The sequence below is a fragment of the Wasmannia auropunctata genome, unplaced genomic scaffold (assembly GCF_000956235.1).
Source record: "Wasmannia auropunctata unplaced genomic scaffold, wasmannia.A_1.0 LD336071.1, whole genome shotgun sequence".
Classification (NCBI taxonomy): Eukaryota; Metazoa; Arthropoda; class Insecta; order Hymenoptera; family Formicidae; genus Wasmannia; species Wasmannia auropunctata.
In genome coordinates this window covers 2,561,346-2,588,361 of record NW_012026819.1, presented here as the reverse complement: position 1 = coordinate 2,588,361, position 27,016 = coordinate 2,561,346, and the positions used below count along the sequence as shown (strand labels likewise).

At 38.1% G+C, this 27,016-nt stretch overlaps 1 protein-coding gene across 3 annotated transcripts in view; it reads left to right on the top strand.

Annotated features, from left to right (window-relative positions):
• The window catches only part of LOC105449927 (TOX high mobility group box family member 3-like), a 177,209-nt gene that overhangs the window by 43,936 nt on the left and 106,257 nt on the right, over nucleotides 1–27,016 (top strand). Inside the window, exon 2 of one of the 3 annotated variants that reach the window (XM_011689399.1) lies at nucleotides 19,473–20,017. The exons of the other annotated variants lie outside the window; for them this stretch is intronic. Within the exon in view, the coding sequence (XP_011687701.1) occupies nucleotides 19,473–19,481 (9 nt within the window). The 3' untranslated portion in view covers nucleotides 19,482–20,017. Of the gene's footprint in view, nucleotides 1–19,472; nucleotides 20,018–27,016 lie in introns of those variants that run through there. 3 annotated transcript variants of the gene reach the window in all.

Sequence of the window (27,016 nt, the reverse complement as noted above, 5' to 3'; positions counted from 1 at the left end):
CGGAAATGGCCTGAACGCGGATTGCGATTCGATTGATACCCTCGCGTCGCCGTAGTCCCGATGTCTTCGAGAGGATTTTTCGTTCACGTCGTGCAAAGCCCGAGAAACGAGCATTGGTACAGTACGCGCGTACGTTTTACGCGACCAATTGAATTTTCGTCGAGAGCCAGACACGGCTGCGCACACAGCACCGGGTAAACGAACGGCGAAGTTATATACGGTAAAATTAAAAAGCGCGCACGTGCGCGCGTGACTCAACGGTTGTGCAAGGCGACGCCGTTGCGTGTGTGTGTGTATGTGTGTCAATGTATGCGTGCGTGTGTATAAGTGAGCGCGGGATGTACACGCAGGGTAAATCACCACCGACTACTTAGCTCGGCTGTTTCACGAGTTACCGTGCTCCGCACCGATTTAAAACTTTAACTATCCTTATAATCACATATTGCGAAGTTGATCCGTGTCCTTTTTCCCTGTCTTTCCCACCCCTGCCGTCGCCCTCCCCCCCCCTCAACCCCCTCCCTCACCCCTCCCGCTTCCATCTTTGTCCGCCGTGCCGCATACCTTCTCTTACTTACGGGCCCGAGCAAAACTGTGCTTGGGTCGCTGACGAGCCTTGTCCAACTCGCTGTCGTCCATGCCGCAGGCTGCCGAGGAGAAAGGAGACGAGGGTGAACGTGGCAAAGTTCCGAAGTTAAAAATTGTTTAAATTGTCGGTTAACTGTTAGCCGCCGGGGCTAATGAAACGTGGAGCCCCGGCTATCAACCCTCGCTGCAGCCAGCCTGAACTACCCCGGTCTCTTCTGTCTCACTCTCTTGCGCTCTCTCGCGCTCTCTCTCTCTCTCTTTCTCTCTCTCTCGCTCTCTCGCTCACGACGTACCTTTGACCTCGTCAGACGATACGACCGCACGAACACTACGAGGAACTCTGCAATCACCTTTCGTCCCTCGGTGTTCCCGATACCGTCAACCTTTCTGCTTATATTGTACCTGACGCTACCAAATCTGCGAGTTAAACAAAAAACAGAGGAAATTGTAAATTTTTAATGTTAACAATGGGTTACAAAATTACCTGGCATTGGACGAAGTATAAAGAAGCATTACTCTACGGTGAAAAATACTTTAGAGAATATATATGTCGACACCAATGTCTTCACATTCGCGTGATAATCGAGTAAGAAAAATTTAAAAATCGCTAAATATAAGTTGATAAGAAATACTGGGGGACGAGAGTTATGCGGAAAGAAATTCTCCAGAAGTTCTGAAACAAACGAACGAGCAGAATCATCCTGACAGAGCAGAAAAGGTGTGCCGAGATGAAAACCAGTAGATAAAGTCACAAAGCATATGCATGCTATTCCGTATTTCGTTTATGCTTCATCCCGCTTCTTGCTACTTCCGTTATAACGATCGAAAAAGCTTGCCCAATTCTATTTCGTTTTATACATATTGCAGGGAATATTATGCAGTACGTGTTACCGTAATTACATCCTGTAACGAACGATTTATTACTTTGGCATCCACAAAGCTCATTTTACACGACGGGATTGTCGGCAAAGCTCTTAGTTTGAAACTTATTAGAAAACTTATAATCAAAGAACTTGTAGAAAGTTCTGAATTTATCCTGCTTTGCGAGATACAATGGGATGACTCGTCACTCGCTCGTTTGCATTCATATCGCCCTGTATATATTGCGCTTTTGCAGTACCTCAAATGCAGCTTCGCGTTGAATTCACGCGCGGAACCGTAGACGCGCGTCAGCACCTTCGACGTCGAACGCACATATTTGACGAGCGAGTGATATGCAACCGCCAGATAAATCGAATTTACGATAAATCTGGAAGGACTATGGCAAAGCCGTCCCGGTTGCAGGATGAAAGAAGTAGAGAAATATGTAAGTACATACATACAGAGAGAGAGAGAGAGAGGGGGGGGGGAGAAGCTTCAACAAGGCGCTTGGAAATCGAGTCACGGATATCGCGTTGAAGCAACCGGATATTCAGAGCTTCTCCGGGTATCCTGGGCGATCCGGTATCTACGAATAATCCTACCACGCTTCCGATCTTCGTAGGACGTTAAATGCCATTGTAGACAAAGAACGAACGAAATAAAGGGAAATGGAGAAAAAAACACGAACGAGAAACGCCTTGAGACATCAAGTATATCGAATAAAAAGAAGAAATAAAGTTAATCGTTACATTAAAGCGGACTAAATTATACAACGTAAGTCTGTAAATTCTTCGTTTCGCAAAGAATAAATAATAGCCTGATATTCTGTTTAATAGGACAGAGAAATAGCTTCGTCGTCAGGAAAAAAAAGAAATAAAAGAATTTTAAACTCCCGATACAATTACTAACTACACTTCACTGTACGTAAAGGCTTGAAAGTTTGAAATATAAACTTTTCGGAGCTCTTTTCTATCGATGGCAAACAGCAATAAAATATATTGAAAGTTGAATACATTCGTAATTTTTACCTTCATTATATCTTCCGGTTCAATTATCTCATGTTAAAATAACGTAAAAACGATACTTTTAAATATTCTACTTACGTCCGTCATTTAAAATGAAAGTTTAAAATAAAAGATAAAAATAAATAATTAATTTTACGTTTATCCACAAAAAAATTAATAACACGTCTAATAACACTGCGCTTAAAAAATTAATTTATTTCATATTTTGTAATTTAAAAAGATATAAGATACGTTAATATACGATAGCATGATAACGTAATGTTTTCAAATGAAGAAAATTGTGTTAGCATAATTTTTTTATTATGTGATTGTTGAATACCATTAATTCTGGCTAGAAAACATGTAATATGTAGCACATGTTTTCGTTTTCTCCCCCATTTATAAATCATGGGTGAGCCCTACAGTTTTTAACCCTCTCTTTGCATTCTATGCCCCGAGAGGAAAAGCAAGAAATATACCATAAAACATGACCCCAAAATTAACCGATTCCTTAATTACTCGTTCCGTTTTTCGGACTCCAACACTTCTCTCGCCCCTCTCTGTTTGCATCCAATCTGTTCTCCATGAACTATTTTACATTATCGTGTAATTATTTTGAATTGTACGATATAATTGCATTCCATTCTAAAACATTCTAAATTTAACATAGAAGCTCATGTTAATTGTTGCATTGAAATTATAATATTATTGTGTATACTCTGTAATTTTTTAAAATTCGTAAACAGAATTATTAAAAAAAAACTAATCAAAATTATTCAATATCAAATAAAGTTTTTCGATTTCTTTTCTTTTTTTTTCTTTTCATATCATATGCCTGTGCACTTCTGTGTGTCCTCACCGATCTTACTGCTCTAAGAATCATTGTCATCAGTTTGTCATAAGCCTCCGTATTTTTCTCGCATCATCACCGGCACCATCGATATATCGTTAGCGTCAAATCGAGCTCCCGGTTAGCGAGGGTGTGTAAGGAGGGGAGGGGAGGGTGGGGGTAATATTGTCACGGATATTACTTGTGCAATGGAAACACGGCGTCTGTGTCGGTGGTCACGATCGTTGGAGTGTTTAGTCTAGTGTCTCCCGCTGTTGTGACAATCCATCCGCGCGCAAGCACAAAGACATGCGCGCAAGTTAACGCGTACAAACGCACGACCGCACTTCTCTAACCGCACAGATAGAACGCACACGTATCACGGGGGAAACGTACGACATAGAAGAGGGTTTAGGGGGGCTGGGGCTGGGCCGGGACATCGGTGAGAGTCAGGAGAGAGGTATACAGAGCAGGAGACTCTACGTACATGCTCGGGATTACGGCGATCAATGCGGTAAGCCTTGTTTGTTTTGCGCTGGACCCATCTACGCCCACGCGCGTCCATACAGACACACGTATGGACGCGCGCACGTATACACGCGCGCACACAAACGGGCAGCACGTACGCACAACGGCGCCGCATCGTTCTGAAATCAGTCCTCTCTGTGGATTTCATTCATCGCCCATAGTCTCGAATTACTTCGGGTCCGAGGTATCCGCAAATTGAAAGGTCCGCCGATGTTTTCTTTTTCCCCGCGTGTAACCGCTGTCATCGGCTTTCCCGAAGTATCCCGGAGAACGTGTTGCTCGAAACTCCCGGCGATGGTAACGCATTTTAATCGCATTTTAGTTGCAGACCTGGTGTGTTGACCGCGACACACTCCGTAATCCGTTAAAATACCGTTTTCTGCATGAAAAGCGAATATAGCGCATAAAAATTAATATCACATAAAATATGCGTTATTTAAACTAAATGGCTAAACATACGTCGAGCTTTTACGATCGCAGCTCTAAGTTTCTTTATTTGTAAGTGTTTAATTAAACCGCATGAAACTAGACATTTGATTTGCACGTGCACTTGACACTTCTTTAAATGTATACATATATACACATGTACATATGCACGTACATTTCTACCATACACTTATGTTGTTACGCGACTGCAATTGCTCACACAAGCAGAGGATAAATATATCACTGTCCAAGAACATTTTCACGGGCATATGATGCAAATGAATTGTGGCACTTTCCGAGACAAATTATTATACCCTCTCGCAAGTATCGCGGATGCGATTATCACAGCTCAGATCCGACAGAAACTTCTCGGATACGTCGCATCGGGTTATTATTACTGGGTCGCACGGTGGTATCATTAAAAATGCTTACATGCTCAGGTGCCACTCCACCCTCGCGAGTGCTGGCATGCTAGCATGCATTACCGCCGCACTTTTTCACCGGCTTCGCCACCGTCTCTCCCCTTCCGCCCCTCCGGTGCAACCATCTACTCTACCTTTGTACACCCACACACCAAGCAGCGCCGTTGCGCGTTTAAGCGACCAACAGCCGCGGATCGAGATATCGGATAAAGATTAGGCGCAAGTGCCAACGCCGGTAACCTGAGCATGGAAAGAGGGCGAAAAAGTAGACGGTAGGATAGCGCTGCCTCGCCCGGTTTTTTGCACGCCTTTTCCCGCGTAGGAAGACTTCGAATTAACTCCCGCGGCTTTTTTCGCAAGAGTAATAGGGCCGGCTGTAGACGAGATGAAAAACAGAGACAGAATTGAAGAACGAACAGTAAGAGAATGTGCGGTATAAGGGGCAGGGTAGGGCTGGCGGAAGCGCGGGAAAGGGTATCGCGCGCGCGAGTGGGTATACCTTCATAAATACTTCAGGGCCAGGCATCGGAAATTTTGCAGTCCGGTTATGATCGTCCTCAAGGACAGTGAGAGGGTGTATTCGCAGATGAAAAGAGGGTTGTGAATATCCTGTCTAGTGCTTCGATATAAATTGCGCTATTCTCCAAAATAATTTATGATAGCTGATCCATTTTTCTTAATATGTATATATATATATATATATATATATATATATGTATATATATATATATAAACGATTGATATTTATTTCTTTCTGTAACGTAAGTAAAGCTATCTTCAGAATCTGCCTCAAGAATTTATATTAATCTGCAATAAAACATCAGCCAGTAATAAATATATCACGTGTAAAAGTTTCAAGAGAGTTAATAAGCGTCCGAATTTTGTGTATCGCTAATAGATATTTGGAGAAGGAATGCGTGTATATACGTGTGCACGGAATAGACGTAGATTATTCAAACGAAGCAGGGGAAAGCTATTGAAATAAGTAGGGTCGAGTGGTTGTGACGGTGGAGTGGGATGATGGCGAGCCTCTCTCTCTCTCTCTTACTCTTTCCTTTCCTCCCTTCCGGCTCATTGGTCGCCCTCATGATTTAACCTCGCGTTCTGTTTTCCAAACGACAAAGCGAAGCGAACGAAAGGTCTGGCGGGAAGAAGCGCTACTTCATTTTTCCAGATACCTGCACTCGAGTAAAGCCATCTTTCGACACGGTTGGCGCGAACGCAAACACAGCTGCGCAGCACAACGATGTTAACTCATACATGTCGTGCATATTCATCATTTCATGTATGAAATGATGCCATCCAGGAATACTAATCAACGGGATAAAATGGTGTGTAGCGTATAAGGATTTATGTGATTGTAGTAAACAGCAATTTTTTAACAAAACCTTAAATTAAGAAAATATATATTAGCTTTATTTTATCACAATAAATACATTAGCTATTTTTAGCAAAGTTAAGCTAAAAGTTACGCGCAAACTGTCATTCTAACAATAATTGTTTCGTAAATATATCCATTATATGTATATTTATCTCAGTTTTCTTACAATATTAGTTACGGAAGTAATAATTTCAATACTGTCGTGTAAATTCGATATGTTTTAAATAATAGCGTATAATTTCTTTCTACTTTTTAATTATCAATTTAATTTCCCGATTCTCCGCAAACAATTACACAGCTATCGTGGTAAAATTGAGTACGTTTTACAAGATGTAAAATACTGGAACAAGCTTCGTTTTGCCTAATCTAAAACGCTATTGCACCGCGCTAACACCTATCTACGATCTATTCTCTGATCAAACTATCTAACCTTATGTCTACGCGAACGTTTCTGCATGTCATAAATTGAAGCACTTGTAGCGTGGAGTCTGTTCAATCCTTGGTTCGTTTCCAAGCTCTTATGGTTCTCGTGTACCCCAGAGATATGCGAGAATGCACGTCGTGCATGTGGATAAAACGTAAACGTATCTATGCAAATATATTAGTAATGCACTAGAATGCAAAGCGTACATATGGGATTTCGTTTACACAACATTTATGGTCAATAAAACTAGAAAAAATATATATATAAATTAACATTTCTACGACGGAGTATTCTGAAGTATTATATGTATATAGTATACAAAAGTAATATAAAAGCATAATGTTATATTCATAAAATATACTTTTGAAAACTATTTATTTGCTAATTTTTGAAATGCGTACAATACTATTTTTTATAATAAAATATAAACAATAAAATAGACAAACAGTTAGGCTAATAAAAGAGCAAACTTTTTAGGTTGATTAATTAATTATACAAAAAATATTTTAATAATTAAAGAATTGATGGAACGTTTCGGCTTACTTAGCCATCATCAGCCATCATACAAATTACAATTAAAATTGACATTATCGGCGCAGATGTATTCTTACGATTATCGCAGTTCTATAAACTTGACTATCATAAATCGTCATTTAATAATACAATGTCTAAATACCACATGTACGATAAATGACGGAACACGCACGGACGGATGTGGTATTTAGACATTGTATTATTAAATGACAATTTATGATAGTCAAGTTTATAGAACTGCGACAAACGTAAGAATACATCTGCACCGATAATGTCAATTTTAATTGTAATGTAAATTTGTATGATGGCTGATGATGGCTAAGTAAGCCGAAATGATCCATCAATTCTTTAATTATTAAAATATTTTTTGTATTAACTAATCAACCTAAAAAGTTTGCTCGTTTGTTGACCTAACTCTTTTTCTATTTTATTGTTTTATACATACGAGCGATAATTATTTTATAAAATACAAACAGTTTTTTAATATATATAAAAGCACAATACTGCCATAATATAATAAGTAATTGATTGTGAGTTTTATTTAAACGTGTGCACATGTGAAGAAAAATATAGATTGGAAAAAATAGAACTATTTTTTTTAAAAGACATATATAAAAATTGCTAATAATTATCTATATGAATTATGTAAATGTAATTCTTTAAAATTGTTATTACCATTTTGTCTAAATTATGCAGAATAATTTATTTATATCGTTTTATTATTAACAACTAATAATGGATATTAGTGCTTTACATGTACGTTACATATGTAATGTACATGTGTTCACCACTTGTCGAAAGAAACGAGGGAGATTCGTGAGAGAGATCGTAGGATTTCTTCGGAAAGTGCAATTCCCGTAAATGTTACTATTGCTTTGCAGTCTCCTCCCACTGCACCTTCTTTCGTGCTATATTCCAACCGTATCTATCACTACCTCTCGCCGCCTCGAATTCGGCCCGCTTGTCGCAGAACTTTCTCTATAAAAGTAAACGACAAAAATGAAAGCTACATCGACGAAACGTAACCGCGGCGACCAACCAACGTAACAACGCTCGATGCAGAACTTTAAGGCATTGATAATGCACTGACGTATAAAAAGTTGTTTTATTCAGATACAGAAAACGTGCTTATTCACTTTCAACTCATGTTTAATGAATTATATTATAATGTGTTTAATTAAAAATTTATGTTGTTCATAGTAAATCATAAAACATTTTTGAAAATTAATTTTGCTCATCTTTGACTAAAATTAAATAAACTCCAAGATTTCGTTATTTGTTCGTACTCTTTACGCTTTAACAAAAAATATTTATCGATTAATCCTATGAATGATAACTTGGTTTGACGTAAATATCTGAAAGAAAAATTAACGGTTTCACACAATCGCAGAAAGATGGAAGTCGCAGAGGGACACAGAAAAGAGTAAACGGATGAAAAGTGTTGAAAACGAAGGAAAGGAAAGGAGAGGGGAGAGAGGGAGGGAGAGAGAGAAAGAGGACATGTATGTACACCATCATCTCTCAAACTTACGGAGGCGGGTATCCGGTGGATATTTTGCTAGATGTTTTCATATACATCCAACAGCGGCAAGGGAGAAGCCGAGGTAGCACTTCGCTGCTGTAAAACAGAGCATTATTATCCTTCTAGTCCATTACCCAGGACACTACGGAGGCCGGGAAGTCGGGTGGAAGAGGATGCCATGGCAAAAACCAAAAACCCAGGCAACTACGGGCAAGGGCCATTGACTCCAACACTACCGCCTTTCAGCCCTCGACGTGATTTATCTCCGGATTCTTGGTTTTTGACTTTCATCTCTCGTTCGAATACCACGGGCTGCTTCGCCCTTTTTACCATATCCCGCCCGTGGCGTTTTGATTTTTCCCCAGATTTTAATATTCCACTCGGCGCGCACTGCGATTCTCTATGCGGCGCTAAACACGATCTCATTTTGATATCGACCGAAATAAAATATTCGGCGACAGGGTGGCAGATATGAAACGTAAGGGAATTGCGTTCTGACGAGTAAATGAAAAGTAAGGGAGTACATTGTGCTCCTATGAATGGGTGAGCATTTTTCCTCTTCTTCCTATTATCCTGGCAAATTTACATTTTGTCACGTTTAAAACTTTCGCTGTATATTTATCAGCTTCGCGAATCAAGTCGCATTACATAACAATACGGATAAATAAGTAAGATAATACTTAAGCAAGAAGTTGCAATCCGTAGATTCTAAATATACACTATCTTAAACATTGCTCTTGCAAACGCAACAGGTAACATGCTGAAAAATATACGAATTTATTGAAAGAAATTTGCGAAAAATAAACGAATTAACGTCCTACTTTCGATGTAGCCACGTAATTAAATCCAAACCAGCGTGATCAAGAACCCCTTAATTACGGAGTTTAATAAGTTCCAGGCAGTCGAGCGCCTTGAGCGTTTACAAAACGCGACGAGTTCCGCGTTCGTCGAACTAAACCCCTTTCAGCCCCTCGCGTCTACAACTCTCCTCCGAAACGCCATTTCCACCCTTCGATTCGTCGGCGTCGAATGCCGATGAAGTATGTGTCAGTATCACGGCCGTGGAAAGTTTTCAGTCTATGCGAAACGCAACCGTTGTTGAAATATCTCGAAAGGTCTCGCTACCCCCTTTTCCCCTCCCCCGCCCTCGCCCGCCTCACCCCCTCCCTCTTGCCAATTCCCCTCGTCGGGAGCAAGCAACATAATATCAAGCTACCCCGAATCTAAGCATATTTAAGCCGGGACGGGGAAGAAATATAGGTGCGTTCGCCGAGGCGGACTTGCCGCAGCGGGGTAAAGAGCGGGGGGTACACGAGGGGGTGGCTGCATATCCACTTTTTTATATACTCTCGCCATGGAAGGTTATGAACACGGAGCTGGAGGCATATGAATAAAGTGGCCAAGTTTTTGCCACGTATATCACAGGGTAACGTTCGCGCCCGGTTTAAAGCGATTATATATATGCTCGCGGCTCGATGTAATGTTACTTCTTTCCACGCGGCACAATAGGGACCCCGTTTAACCGCGCTTGAGTAATTACAGGCTGGCAGGCGATGGATAGTTTTGTCCGCGAGCAATTTTCTGCGATTCGCGCGCGCTCCAATATTCGGTTATTAAAGTAGATAACGTACGCCCGTATAATTACAAATTTAGTCGTAATTACAATATTTCAAAGGGCGAATTTTATGATAGATATTAATTGTATGGGACAACATCGATATTTGTCAGGTATAAAAAGGAAATTTGCTTTCGAATTTTTTTTTTAATTCACAGTTTTATAATTTTTATCACTTTTTTTATATTTATGTGATGCAAATTTCAAATAGAACGTATTACACATAAATTATACTTGATTAAAAAAAGTTTGGATTAGCTTATTTAAATTTAGAAAAATTTAAAATAAAAAATTTTTTGTTTAAGATTATGACAGTTCTCCTTTAAGTGTCGATAAGCTTAGCTGACATACCCCGTGCTAATGTGCCAAAAATAATGCTCCGACAGTGTGCCAACGCTCGCTGCATAATAAAGCAACTGAAAGAAGCCATTATTTATTATAACGACCGACAAATCTCGTTGCTCAGTACGTGTATATAGTCGCGATGACATAATATACTATTGTGCAAATGATTCGATTCGATCCGCAATTAATCAGTCTATGACTCGCGTAAACCGCGTATTCGACATGTATCCTCTTCTCTCTCTCCCTCTCGCCTCGAGCACCTCGCCATCGCGCAATCATATCCTCACACTCTCCTCGTCAAAGTCCGCGAGTTTCAATCTGCCTATTGGCGGATAGCGCCGCGGCGTTTACATCTTTATACGGCGCTTCAGAGCATAGACGAGGCTTTCTTCCTCCCTCAAGCCTAATCAGGAAGAGTAAACCGACAGCGATGACGGCGCGGAGGGGGAGAGAGGGGGTAAAAGAACGGAGGAATGAGCTAAAAAGAGGAAGCCAGGGTGGTTTCGGAGGGTATTTTACTCGGGGTGAGTTAGACGCGAATCGATGCGTTATCCAGAACAGTCGTTGACTGAAAATGAAGAGAGACAGAAGGGAGAAAGAGAGAGAACGTTAAAAAGGGATGAATTTATATCGCGATGAAATGAAAAGAGTGGCGCGCAGGTGGAAGAAGAGCGATTTCGCATATATACATGTATATATGCTAGCAAGAGTGAGAGAGAAAGAGTGAAAAAGGTAAAAGCAAACGTCTGAAAGAAGGAACAACGAGAGACGAAAGGAAATGGTATCCCCAGTAGTAGTATACGTATGGCAAGGTAGTTAGCCAATCGCATTGCTGCGCTACACCGCAGGAATATGAATGAGCGAAAAGCTCACCGCATTTTATAATTTTCTTCCGCTTGTGCGTCCGTGAGATAAAGCTAGATGGAGAGTGGAGAAGAGAGAAAAAGAAAGAGAGAGAAAGAGATAGAAGTCGCACCACGATTTCTTGTTTACGTAAGCTTTGATTGAAAATACCTATTCCTCTTTTGCGTGCGAAAGAAATTTTCATAAAAGTGTATGAGTGTAAATTATTTACACTTATACATTTATACACGGAATACAGCGTTATTGAGAAATTCGTTGAAAGTATGTTTTGCCTAACTGTTCATGTTTTATATTAAATTTCTATTTTCCATTTAAATGAGAATGTACGTACGTTTGTTCGTGCAAAATAACTTTTTTTACACATCAAAAGACAGTCGATCTGGATTTTAATAGCAAATACGTTTTAAACGTGTGTGCGTTGGAATAAAAAGAATGTGCGGAATGAACATGCCGATCCGCGCAGTGAGCATCATATGCATCATATTATTGTATATGGTATAATGTTGTCCTCGTCTGAACTAATTACGTATACGAATTTAATCAAGTTTATTTTGCTGTTTTTCTGAGTCTTTTCTGAGAAAATCACCGTACAATTCTGAAGAATCGCTTTACTTCAATTCTATTAAAATGAAAATCACGATGAAATGAGAACTTGTCAGTCACATAAAGGCATGCGTGTCCAGCAAATGCTCATATGCCGCTTATTGCGACGGGATTCGCATAAAATACGGAATGAAAGCTCGCATACGACGAAATTGACGTTGTATGTGATATCAAACGGAATGTAATATGAGCAGTGAGGCTTCGTTATCAGCATCGTGGGGCACAGCACTCCATTTCATTAAATTTGTTCGATAAAAGCACCGCTGTATTTTACAAACTAACAAACGAAATAGCGAAGCTAATGGCTATCGCTGTTGGCGAGTAAAAGGATCCCTTAAAAATAATATATAGTTCTCTCTCTCTTTCTCTGTCTCTCTCGCTTGCTCAGGGCAACACATCGGCGATAACCGTTGTACGTGCCCTGCTATTTAATAGAATCTTAAACCAACAGCACAGTAGTAACATGCTGCTTGTTATGAGGTTTTTCGCAAGTCACGTACAAGTTGCATACAAATAGTAGACTTAATGTCGATCTCAATTTTTCTCACGAATAATATTAATTTTTTATTCTTTAGACAGACCAGCCGTAAAAGCCGTAGGAGAAGAATCTATGTGTACTCACAGCGCTAGTACTTTGTTTCTGCACTGTATCATATAGATCGGATACGCCCGCGCCGTGCCGCCATTCGTTTGTACATACCTGATACCGTGTAATAAGCTTTTCTAATTACGTTCTGCGACAGGAAAAGCTTCTACGTTCAAAGGTAACGGATGAAAAGAAGCTCGTGGTGAAAAAAGTGGAGATTATCAGAAATAGAGGGTGCGCACAATGAAATAAGACGTGTGTCGTGAATGCTTTCTGATCCAGAGTGATCCCTTTTCGCGTAGAGCTTATCTTTGCATTTGTGTAACATGTATATACGTGCACGCGGTCGTTCTCCCGCGGCAATGCTCCGCTTACGTATATGTGTACGCGAGGGCGACGGCGGCGGCGGCGGCAGGAATGGTAAACTAAATCAAAGAATTTCGCGGATTTACCGACGTGCAATCCCAGGATACTGCAAATGCACGGTCTCGGTAACCTCTTGTAGAATATTTCTCGGGGAACCCGGGTGGTTGTCTTCCCCGCGCTATTTCTCTCTTTCTCTCCCGACATACCCTACGAAGACCGCTTCGTGAGAAAAAGCTCTCCCGCGGGTATTACCGATCTTTCGACCTCGTTTCTCGGTTGCCTCGTAACTCTCCCACTATTTGTTATCGTTCCTTATCTCGGTCAACTTTAAACGGCCGTACGCGCGAGTTATCACGCTCTCTCTAAACTGTTTCGCTCTGTTACGTTCGAGCGAGTTACCGCGCACGTTGGTGGATTATTATTGCTACGGCGAAAATTGAAACCGATAACGACGAAGTATCACGAGCGAGAGAAAGAAATTTTTATTTTCGCTAGTGTTGCGAATTGCGTCGCCATTTGACGTTATCTCGAATCGATTGCGAAACTGTAAATAGAAGTTACCAGCGCGGTAGCAGCGCCTGATGGATTGCTTTCCGTAATTACTCGATTTCAATGGTACAGTAAATTATTCCTCAATAGAATAATAAATAATTTCTCGTATCCGCATCCGTATAAATCCAAGCAATTTAACTGCTAAAATAACTTTCTGCCCTCGGTGTGTAAGACATTACTAAAATTTAATATATCCCCGCAACGTTAATTCATTAATTATCACATTTTAATTATTTTTCATAACAATAGTTATTACGAGAATATAATACGGTACAATATATATATATATATATATATATAGGTACGTATTTTATCATAAAAACTAAAGAGAGTTAATATTGCATATAACATTTTATTATATTAAAATACTCTAGCAATTTTGCTTAAAATTTCTAGAATTTACGATTGTTTGCGTAAAATTACTTATACATTATAATACTTATTTTATCGTTATCCTGTTTCTTTTCACCTTTTTTTCCTTCGTTCTCTCTTTTTATTATCCGATTGTTATTGTTTATTATGATGCGTTATCGAAAGTCATATCGAGCATACTCCCGTGACAGTATCATGTCAATTTCATCGATCAAACCCACCCAATCTCTCGCCTCACAAGTGACGCGGCGTAAAGTAACGACGATAAAGCTGCGCAAGCACGACGCCGGGTAGGGTGATAGTAATGAAATTTGATAAAGTTATGCCGCGAAGCTTTGTCGTTCTTACTGTCACTCTCTGTGAAGAAATATATTAGGCAGTAGATGAATATACAGTAAGAGAAAGCAACAAAAACTAAATCATATAAAATGTAATGCCAATGAATAATATCGCCAATGTGAAAAACAGCAAAAGAAAAAACATGATAATATGTTTACATAAAATTATAAATCCACACACTCTCTCTCTCTCTCTCTCTCATCTGTTTCATTCTTTTTTCTCTCTTTCTGCCATATTAACATTTTATCTGAAGAATTATTCATTGAGAGTAATGTTAATTCTTTGCTGTTTTATATGTTAGTCCATCTTCGTAGAACTGAGTGACACTCCAAGAATGTCATTCAATTATATGTTTTGTGAGTTCTTCTCAATGGTTGCTTAGTCGAAGAAAAGCAAAGCACAACGTAGCATTGTAGATACACGATTACGAGGTAAAAGAGAAGAAATAATACGAAATGGACGATGAGGACGATAAGAACAGTCGAGTGCTGGCGGCAAGGACAGTGAAGGCGAAAGAAGACGAAAGAGAGAAAAGCTCTAGGGTTCTTTTATGCTTTACGCTCCTCGCTTTCTTCGCTCTAGCGGGAAGCTTTATACGTTTCTCGTTCGCTGGGCTCTCTGCATTTGCCTTTATATCGTCGGCATGCGTGTGCGCCGCGAGGCACCCTCGTAAATGTATAGCACCTACTATGCGTGCATAGCCAACGCGCGCATTACGGCACCGTTTTGAATGAAGTTTTCCTGGCCGTCGTCGTCGTCGTCGTCGTCGTCTTGGTTCTGCTTGCCGTTCTCTCCTTCCGCGAACGAGCCGCTCACCGAGCGTCTCCATCCAGTTAAAACTCAGCGATGATAATGTTGGATAGGAGAGAGTAAAATGATAGAGGGCACCAACGAGGAAGAGAAGGTACGAAATGAGGGCGAAATGAGGACGGGAATGGGAGGAAGGCAAGGAGAATGTCATATACAATTCATACGTACAAACCTTGCGAGACATTTAGGATGCACATCCGGTTGCCAAGATGGCCGACCGTCGACTTCCGGCCCGGCAGGGAGTTGACTTTCGCATTGCCATTGTGTGCCAACTCGCACAAAGATTTTCTCTCTCTCTCTCTCTCTCTCTCTTCCTTCTCTCGTTCTCCTCGCAATTCCTCTGTCTCACCATCTCCCCCTCTCGTTCTATTCCGAGTCGTATCTTCTTTCTTTCCGACAAACTTTAGCTTTGTCTCTCACTGATGTGTACGACAATGTATCGGGAAACGCGTTAAAGTTTTGTGTAAAATCCCCAAGTACGCATATCTATTATGTCGCAACATTAATCTTTTCGTCCTCGCTTTTTCCCATATGAATTAATTACCTACTCATAAGGAATAATGTATTTGCCCGAGATTTTGTTTATTAGTAAATGTCACCCAAATTTAACAAAGGATTGTCGTAAATAATCTTTCGTGAGTACAACGTAAAATATATGTCGGCATTTGAAATATAGTTATCGCGTTATGGAGGTTTCATAGAAAAGTTATAAATTCATGTGGAGTACCCGATACGCGGACACCTTTCGGCGGCATCGATCATTCGAGGAATATCCATTTGAAGTTTCCATAAATAATAACAAACATAACAATAAATAACGGCAGTTTCTGGCGGAAAGCGAAATATATGCAACCTTCGTTAATGCATGAAGATGTTAAAAATTCAATCGGCTCCGCGAAAATGTTTCGCGCGAGGACAATGTTCAATGGAATTAATTATTCGGCCAGACAAGCTTTCAACAGCGGAATTATTCAATGTCATTTTTCATACGCGGGCATACGCAAATGTGTCACCCGCTCGCGGAAGACTGACAATTGCCATCGCCGAAATTTGTATCCCACGCACTGCAAACCCAGATTTACGTTTTTGACACAAAGTAAGGAAAGAGATACGATATTGCGCTTGACGCCGCCGCGTCGAAAATTAGCGTTTTCCATTTAAACAAATCGATTTTAACGGCGATACAAAGCGAGCCGCTGTAACCGCTGCTTTCACGAGCAATTTGCGCGAATTCCGGATCAATCTGAAGAGTAGTCGTATTTTACCGTTTTTCCCCACGGGGGCCTCGACGTGCTCTCTCTTTTTTGCCAATTAGAATATTAACGATTTATTGCCGGCGATTTTGGCAGACTGTGCGATTCGGTCATCCTGACTGCTGCTGCCGGCGTACAGGCGATAAAGTTTTTGCTTAAAAAGTCCCTGCCCGTTTAAGATATTCCGGTCTGGTATAGCTGGGGTTGGCTAAAACATCAGGAATAGGAGACGGAGAGGCCACTTTCCTGATATCCCCCGGGATGAGATGCTATGTTTCGCCGTGCTGCGCGCGCCCTTATCTCGCTAGAGTCATAGTTCACATCAAGGAGGGCTTTTGAAACTCTTTGTTTACGGCGACTCGCCACGGACTTGAACAGACTTCAACCCTTTGACCATTGATCAATTAGATTTCAAATTTTAATATGTTACTTTTCAAAACAGAAACCCAATGTAGCTAATGTAGATATGTAAAAATAAACACATAATTTTTAAAATTTGTTACGCTCTCATAAGAAGATACACGCATCGTATTCAAGTTGTAAATTTTATATTTGATAGGAGAATTTAAATTATATCACTTACACTCTTAAATAACTTTAATATATACACATATACATTAAAAATATCAATTTTCTAATTTCTCAATGAATCGCCTTCTTCTAAAATGTTAGAAGCATTGCAAAATAAAATCTATATTGGCCTCTCTTAAGCTGTCATTCTTTCGTCTCGTAGACCCATGGCCCCACGTGTCCACAATCCAATAGTTTCCTCGTGGTCGACACTTTCTTTCGTCGGTTATTCCGACTCGAGGCGGCGGAAAATTTTATGCGACGGCTGACGTCCCCCGCAAACACTCGGTCTCTCGCACTATCAATATTTGGTATATGCATATTCCGGCATCGGGGACGAAGAGTTACGGTCGACAAGGGGCGCTTTCCTCCCCCGCGAAAGAAGGGGAGAATCGGGCTCGGGGGTCGAGAATTGTAATCGCGAAGGTGTACTTCGAGGTACGTTTCCCCTCTTTGCCCACAGTATGTAGCTTTCGTGCGGCGACACCGTATCTCCAAGTTCAATGTTTGCTCAGCTTGATTCATATCCCTTGGCCCACTCATCCCTATTATCCTTGGCTCTCCACAGGACTCCGTGCCCGTCCCTCTCTAAACCTGTCCCTGCCTATACCGCGTCTCGCGTAGAAAGCCATAGTTGTGTACCCCTTGTTCCCCTTCGCTCTTTTTACGTGCGTGTGTATGCGTATATACATACGTGTATGTATGCATTGGCATAGGCGGGTAAGATCGTAAGCTCTTTCGAGACTGTACTTCTGTACTTTTATAGAATTGAATTCGAGAAGCACTTACAGTCGATTCGAGAACGAGAAAAAGATAGCTCAACGAAAAGATAACTCGAAAAAATTAAACTCCGAATAATTCTATATATTTACGATTAAAATTAAATATGTACATGTATATCTATATATATATATATATATATATATATATATATATATATATGTAGATGTTACACATACATCTGTGTATATTATTTAGAATCACAAATAAAAAAACAATTTTCTGTTGTCTTTCTGATATAAATAATTAGTTAATATTAAACACAATTCAAATAAAAATTGTAGATAATATTCTTATTAGTTATTACAATAAAAATAATTATAATTAATTGTACATCTAACAGAGATAAAATAATAAACAATTTTCTACAAAATAATTTTAAAAATACTATACAATACTATATGACATCACTTTTAAAAATACTAACCTTTTGATAACACGAAAAATATTGAAGAGATCACTGCAAATATTTATGAAGAGAATGAGACATTTGTGATTATTTGAGATATTTTTGATTATTTGCTGCAATCACTTCTACTCTTTTACCTATAGTTTCAAGCATTACCTTTTTCACGCTTTCAAGCTTTCGTTCTGTTTACAAGGTCGGTGGAGAAAGAGACAGAAAGAGAAAGAGAAATAATTCCTTTTCAAACAATAATTACGACTCTTCCAATTTACAGAAGTTCAATAAGATATTTGATTATTCCAAAGCAATATAGTTTCTAATCTCTTTTTAATATAAGATTCAACGTAAATTTTAAAATATATTTGCAAGTTTCAAACTCAAATTATATATTTTAATATATATACTGACTTGTGCTGCAAATAAAACACCTATATTTGTACATTTTACATAAATATTCTTAAATATTTTATGCGATACGAGCTTCGACAAAATAGCGGTCAAAAAGCAAAATCTAATTTAAAATAGATTTACGACTGTTATATATTATCATAAGGATTGAAGATTAAGATATCCAAGAGCGCAGTCGAGTTTGAAATGTTCAACTGGACCAGGCGCTTTAAGAGAAGCGTAAATTGCAAAGTACAGTCGTGCAAAAACCCACGTATGAAGTAATAAGAAAATTTGAGGACGGCGCACGGTATCATTTGTCATTGTCAGCCTGACCTCGAATGTGCAGACCGACGTTCCACATTGTTCTATTTCTATGCTTTTAACAATATTGTACATCACGTTGGCTTCTTCTCTTTTCACCCTGCTTCTTTTGTTGTCCTTCCTTGTCTAACTCCAACTCCTCTCAGTCACTCAAGTCAGCGGACGATATATCTTCATGCGGTAAGAAAGGGACATCCAACAACCGCCTTTACGATCCTTTAGAAGACACCACAATTTAGCCTTAATTTCACGCTAGGATTTGCGAAGGCAATAGAATTGCGCCATTCGGCTTCTATAAACTAACAGCTATTGCAGGCGGGAGAGGTACGAGGATGAAGTTTCAAGACCAAAAGATAACCTTATTATAATTATACTTGATTAAAATTGGTTATAATATAGCCTGTTTATCACTTCTTGTAAACTGCTGCAATTATTACAACAATAAGCAGTTTATTACGTATAATCATCTATTAACTTGTATCTTCGTATTCTAATAATTCTAACAAAATTATAATCCATTCGAAAAATCATAAAATCTTTTATTTTTATACAATAAAAAAATTAAAAAAGAGCAATTTAAAATTACTGTATACGATTGTGAAAAATATTTAAAATAATTTGTGTGAAATAAAAATCCCCTTATATTATTTATTTATTTTCATTTTCATGTTTTATATATTATTATTTGTTTTAACAGTTTTAAAAAAGATTATTCATAAAGTTAAATAGCAGTAAGTTTGTTTTGGGAACTTTATAAAAAATAAAAATTTATTTTCTGTTTCAGGTAAGATAGCCAATTTTTACGAGGCGTAGTACTGTTCGTTACAAAATTGATGCTGCGTAAAGCCATGTGAGCAGAAACTTTATTACATATTCGAATTCACGAATTACGAACTCTACAAACTGCATGCCGTATTATGCGTTTATTTAGCTCCGAAGCTCTGTTTAATATCACGTTAAGAATATAATTATTACAAGCCTTTTCCAAAAAAAAAAAAATTTTCTCGTCCTTTTTTCCGCATTAACCAAAACTTTGATATTAAGCACTTGAATATTCATGGCGCGGCTTTTATTACATGAATAACATTACCTTTCTTCACTCCGCAGCGCGAAGCATTAGGGACGTAAATCACGGCTCGAGTTCATACATTTTACATGATTTTAGTTTATAACGCGCAGTTAGCGTGGATCATTAATTTCAATAATCCTTCGGATATTGCTCGCACGTAGACGCAACTATAAATGTAACTTTTCGTTGTCGAAATCGTTATCGTACCGATATTAGCTTCCATATGTATAATACTCTTACACACATATGTCCAAAATATATGATATAAATAAATTATTTGTCTTTTTTATTATATTCATTTTTTCAACATTTCTTTATCTGTCTTTCGTCATTGTTCTAAGCAATTAAGCTTATGGATATATCTGCAAACTAGAAAATTAAATCTAGTTTAACTGTAACTTTAACATAATATTATGATTGTCGAACTTACTAAGTTTATTTTTTAACTCTAACTAATTAAAGTGTTTATATTGAATTAAATTGTTAAATGCTATTTTCAAACTTTTATTTACAAAAAAACTAAAATACTTAATTTTTACACAAATCATTTAATTCTTTTTGTAATATTTGTATATTTAATGCATAAAATATTTCATGTATTTTCACAAAATAACGTATAATAATAAATAATAACATAATTTAAATATTTGAAATATTAGCAAGAATTATTAAAATTTTAAATATTAAAATAAAATTTAAAATGTGTAATTTAAACTTTACGATGTAACTAAATGAATATACAATTGATTGTTATGATGCTTTATAAAAATATTCAGCAGAAAGTATCAAATTGCATATAACCGTATATTATTAAATAATTAATCTTATTAATGTAATCTTATTTAACGTAATGCTTTTACGAAGCACAATAAACGTATTAAATTCCATTCGCACAGTACAACTCCGCTAAATGAAGACAGGCAACCGATTATAGAGCATGACCACGTACAACAGTGACTAAGGACAGCAAGGGTGAAAACCAACCCTTGCGCACCTGCCCGCTCCCATGTTCGATTAGCGATGAATTATCCCCGACCAGGCTCCCATGCCCAGTAATTCTACCTGTTGGTCTAAATCTCAGTCCGTTCTCCCATTGATTATTCAGCTATCAAGCATTTTCGAACGTTAATGTTTAAATCAATCGAGCCCTGTATTCCACGCGTTTCACGCGAGAAGAGAGTGCAACACGTTTATCCAATGCTTGTGCAACGTGGCGAAAAAAAAATTAATTTCGTTCACGTAATGAAACATTTCGACGGCCGAAACTAATGAATCAATGGAAAACATAAATGATTAAACAGGCGGAATTTTTATCTGGCATCGATACGAAAACATAATTTTTAATCTGACAAAATTACTAACCAACTGATATTGTCTAAATTACTCTTAATGAATTGTGCCAGCGACAGCAGCGGAAACCATTGTAGAGATCCAATTCAATCCAAATTTACTCTGCCTTGCATCGGACACGTGATCGATAGTTAGAAATACTCTACGAGAAGGGAAGTGACCATGTGTACCTTTTTCATTTTGCAGAAATTCCGATTTCGCTAAATTTGAAAATCAATTTCGTTTCCCGCTGGACAATGTATCTTTCGTCATCGGTATTGTATTACTAAATTGCATAAAGCATAAAATGCAAATTATTTCTTTACAAATCGCAATTGTATCGAAACACGATTTATTTTATTTATTATAATAAATTATTGCGAGTGCGTGTGTTATGGTTTTCTTACACGTTGAGAATTTTCAATTTATATACATATAATATCCAAAAATGGTTACTGACTTGTATCGATGCTTATACTTGATGGAAAACTTTAATCTTCCTTGCTGGAAAGCCTCCAAATACCTGATAATAAATAATTCTTTGCAAAAATGTCCGTCCATCATTTTTATATTCATACCGTATATAAAGCGTGTATTGTTGCATAAATTGATTTTTTTGTACGGTTTATCAACACGTCCGCGAGTGTTCGCGTAAGCAATAATCATAAAAGGTTCAATCGCAGGGTATTGGATCACAAAGGCGATACAGGAGATGGAAGATAGAAGAAGGATATGGAACGGGAAATACGTGATGTAGATGTTAACTTTCTGGCCTGGTCGTCGTGCGGGGTGTCGTTATACCGTACCATGCGCTCGTATATAACGGCGCGAGAGTTTCCGCTCTTCGTAGAGCGGACAATATCTTTATCTTTACGAGGCTTTGAGCTTTTTAATTTCATGACGAATTATCGTAAACGAAATGCCTACATAGCAGGCTTCGGACTGTAGTACTTTGTTAACGGCCACACATAAATCTGCCCGGACGTTCAAATATTAACTGTTTCATGATATACGATCGCGAAGTTGAAATTGCACGGTTATAACCCCTGCTACGTTTGACTGCAGTTTGAGCATATCCCCGCTGCAATTTCGTAAGCGACAAATTGATTGTTCGAGCACGACGTCAATCGAATTTCTGCCGCTTGGCCAGTCGCGAATGACAGAATCAAACGCATGAGATTTTTCTTAAATATAGACATTTGCTGGTGGAGTCTGCTATGATGGCTGTATATCACGTAAGCAAGGAGATTGTCCGTCCGGCCCGGTCGACACGACGACACTTTTTCATACAGAGGATACAGCGGGATTTTTGGTTGAATGTTAAATCTCGGCAGACGGTGCGGAGACAGAAAGAAGAATATGAATTACGCATCCCTGGGACTTATTTGGCTTTCTGGCGGAGGCTTTGAATTTTCAACAGGGAAACGCTTGAATTTTAATCAACATATAAAGTGGCTATTTTTCAACGTATTCCTGGATACTTTCAGCATGTTTCGCAAAAATATGAATATGAATAATTTCCTTATCACTGTGGATGCCACTAACATAGGAGATGCTGTACAACAAAAAAAATATAAACATGTTGGCGAAAGTTTACATAGTCCAAGTATATATGTATAAGCTCAAATTATAGAGTCTGCCTTTTTTCCGTTCTTCTTAAGACTAAGACGTTATTATATCTCGGACGAGAACTATATCTCTTATTACAAAGACTATATTGAGAATTTAAAAAACTACCCGCTTACGACAGTTGCACGTGGAATTAGTGTATAACGAGATTAAGTACTTCAATTTCTGGAAGTAATCTAATATCGGATTAACAAGTCTAATTTTATTCATTGTCATAACATATTCTACTCGAATGACTGTCTGAATCGATTCGGCAATTATTAAAAAATTAAACAGCACTAAAGATAGACCTTTTAAATATGTAGAAAGTTCCTTATTAATATTTATTGCTCTTTAATTTAAAATAAAAGTTTTCTTCTTTTGATAGAATAATAAAATTATAAACTTTACTGTATAAAATAAAATAAGTATATTATATTATGCGCCATTTAACTCTATTTATAACTTTTATATATGAGAAAAAAATGTAATGATTATTCATCCAATGTATTTCACAAGAATAGATACGTGTGTTTCATTTTTTCTTTCTCATCTTTTAGAATCTTATCTTTTCGGTCAATCAGTGTCTAAAACTTCGAATGTACTCAAAGAGAAGATGAAAGAATCATACCAAAGTTAATTATAAAACTAAAAGAAATTAAATTGTACGTTAATGAGAATCAAGACTTTTAATTAGTCAACTTTATAAAAGTAAATATAATATAATTGAAAACTCATAAACAAGCAAAAAAGGAAATATATATTATATTTCAAATAAATATAAATTCATTTTTGTCATACACATCTTTAAAGTATAAAAATTTAATCAAATTTATAAGAATTTATAAAGAAAAAATACCTATATAAATTAAATTCTTAAATTTATCCGGATTTATTTTGGAGACACAAAGTAGGCAGCATAACATAGTTCACTTGTATCAGAAATTCAAACAATTTATTATTGTATCAAGATGCATTGTATTAGTTAAAGATTTTCACATGTATTCTATGTATGTTCGAAATTAGTGGATACCGTATCTACTGTGTGAATACACAAAGATATATGCAAAGTTTGAAACCCGTGTTTACAATTTTCGGTACATGCACCCCTATAGAGAACGCCAGTAGCATGCCATTGTTGGCACATTGTTAGTACTAGACATGTATCATCAAAATGTGAACGCCCTCACTCATGTTAATGCATATTATATTTACTAAAACTATTAACAAGAAATACCAAGAAATAACATAACTTATTGGAAAATATTTAAAATATGTAATCTATTTATAAATTAATATAGAAAATTATATACTTATGTGACAAATTTTTATCGTATTTTAATTTCATATTTTAGGCAATAGATTTTAAAATATGCAATTTTGTATTGCTATTCGCAGTTTTCCATTTTGTTAATAGAACAATTGGAATAATTATGATAGTTAAATATGATTTTGTGATATATATATATATATATATATGTAAAGAGAGAGAGAGAGAAAGAGAGAGAGTATCCCGTATAAGTGGTCATCCCTTTTTACCTCGGAAACTAACAGAGATAAAGGGTGGCTACTTATCTGGAGACACCCTAAGTGTGTGTGTGTGTGTGGATGTACTTTTCAATAGTAAAAATAATATATTATTTTAATATTAATTTTCAAATGACCTATTATTCTCCCTCTTTCTCTTTCTCTCTCTAATTTAAATAATTTATTTTTTATAAATTTATGTAAAGTTATTATACTTTATATAATATGTGAATATATTATATTAGATATAAAGTAACAATTCTCATAAAATGCAAAATTAAATTAAAGTCTTACGTGTAAGAATTAAGTTTATATGATCTTTCATTTCTTTTATTTGTAACACTTGTTAATCATTTTAAATTCGACAATCGTAAAAATTGAATAATGCTGGATATTTTAAAATTTATTGAATCCATTTCTACACTGTACAAGCGCTGGTAAATGTTAGGCCTCAATTTCTTGCATAAAGAAAGACGGTGGTAGAGAAGAAGAAGAGTAAAAGCTTCAGGGACTTTCGATGTAGGTACAACATCCGCCCAAGGGCGAAGGAGAAAGAGAGAGTTAAGTCGGCGGATGGCGGAGGGTCGACTACCTCGTGAAATAACAATTCGGTTTCGATCGCGAGGAGTCTGGAAATTTTCATCTCCGCCCGAAGGCACGAGACGCTATGGCGGGGAGAGGGGGTGCGGGGGGGAGGGTGGTTGGCGGTCCGTTCTGGAAAGGTGGCGAGAGAAGGAGGCTGGATCGTAGTGGGTGCCAGGCGGAGATGGTAAGGAGAACTAGGGGATGAAACTGGCGAACGAGAGGGGTTCGGATGGAGAAAGGGGTCGGCAGCGGAGGCGGGGGAGCGGCGAAGGGTTTAAAATAATAGTAGAACACAGCGGCTGAGTCGGTCGCGTGAGGAGAGTGAGGAGAGGGCTCCGCCCCGCGAAATATGGCGAGCTTCGCCAGGACGTGATTGGGTGACGGGAGGACCCCGAAGCTCCCAAGCCAAGACATTGGTGCCCCCTTTTCGCGCTGCTACCCCCCTGTTAACCATCCTCAGGTACCTGGAGGGTGCCCTCTTACCACTCGCTCTCTTGCACTTTCTCTTTCGCTTTATCTCACGCTCTCCTTCACTTTCTCTGGTCTCTCTCTCGGTCCCGCGTATTCTCAGCATCGAGTTTTCGGAGTAAATTCAGTGAAATATCCTTGCCCATTGTCCGGACTACGCAACCGGTCGACGCTCGATATCTCCTGGCACGCGGGCATCGCCACGTGGTAGTAAAATACGGGTCGCCCGGCGAATCGGTATCACGCAGTAGTAGCGCACTACTACGAGTCAGACACGACCTAGTCAGACAACGTTTTGTGATCGTACTACTTCGGTGAATCTCATACTAATTGCATACGTTTCTCTTATGAGATTCTTTCTATATAATTATATGAATTTCTTTTAATGATTTTTTTTTGTATTGCAAACAAATATTTTAAATACAAAATTAATATTTCAAATCAATTCAACGAATATTCATTTATTGATTAATTTTTTGTTTTTAATATTCTCAGCATTAATGGATTGAACATTGTATATATATCTTTTCTACATTTCCACTTTTCCATAAACATTAGCTTTAAAACTATATCATTATATCATATTGAAAATTTCAATTTTTAATTAATTCTTACTGAATTAAATTAGGTGCTATATAATATGCTATATGCTACAATGTGGCATCAATCACAATTATATTGCTCTTTTAACAACACCATGAAGAAAAAGATAGACAATTATTGTAAAAATTGTTATTGTAAAAACACATTGTCAGTACTTAATTTCCGCCAAATAATTCAGATATTTCTCTCATGACATGTGAAACAAGCCGTCAGCCACGACAGCTGAGCTTATACGTCACAAAATATCCTTATCCACCGTCTAGTCGATACGAACGGGCATCGCTCGATATCCCTTTTGCATGCGGAAATCGTACATAGTACGGGAGGTGAAATTCGGTTCAGCTTCGAGGTGGTCAGCAGAACGAGCTTCCGGTCTGGAGACCCGATAATCTCGGCTGCGCAGTTCCATGCATGGAGTTGTCAATCAGGGTTGATGGTGTCCCGCTGGAACGTCCGCTGTCTGTCCGACTCGTCGACGGATATATACGAGGTCCGGACACCGCACGACATCCGCAGTATTCATGCGATCTATCTGATCGCCTTCCTGTTCGCGAGCAATACGATCGCGCGGCTCTCTGTTTCGATTCAATGTGGTATTAGGCTTCGCGTCGCTCCGGCGCGACGTTCCGATACAATAACGCCGCGATAAAAGTACTCCCGCGATCAATAACGCGCAAGATTAATATACACACGTACGAATTCCTTTCTCTAATGCGCATCGAGCTCGATTACTGTATATTATACCATTCTATAGCAATTTGTGAAATTGATTTTACATTTTTTTTGTTCCATTAACATTGATAAGATTCAAGATGTAGAATTTGTAAGATGCATTCACAATTGCATTTTATAATTTATTTATTGTTTACTAACAATTTTAATTGTAAAATTTTATTAATTATAATAAGTGATCATTTAGAGCAAACCTATATACATATACGTTCCTGTAGTTAAATTATTTTAATTAATTTAAATATTAAATTGCTATATAAATTATTTAATATTTAATGAGGGTCTAACCGCGACCCTCGTCGATATCGATCCACGTGGCACCCAGCATTCAGAAAATTTCATCGCTGCCCACCATGATCACTTCTCCCCCATGGCAGTGAAAACGCAGATAGGCGCTGATTCGAATT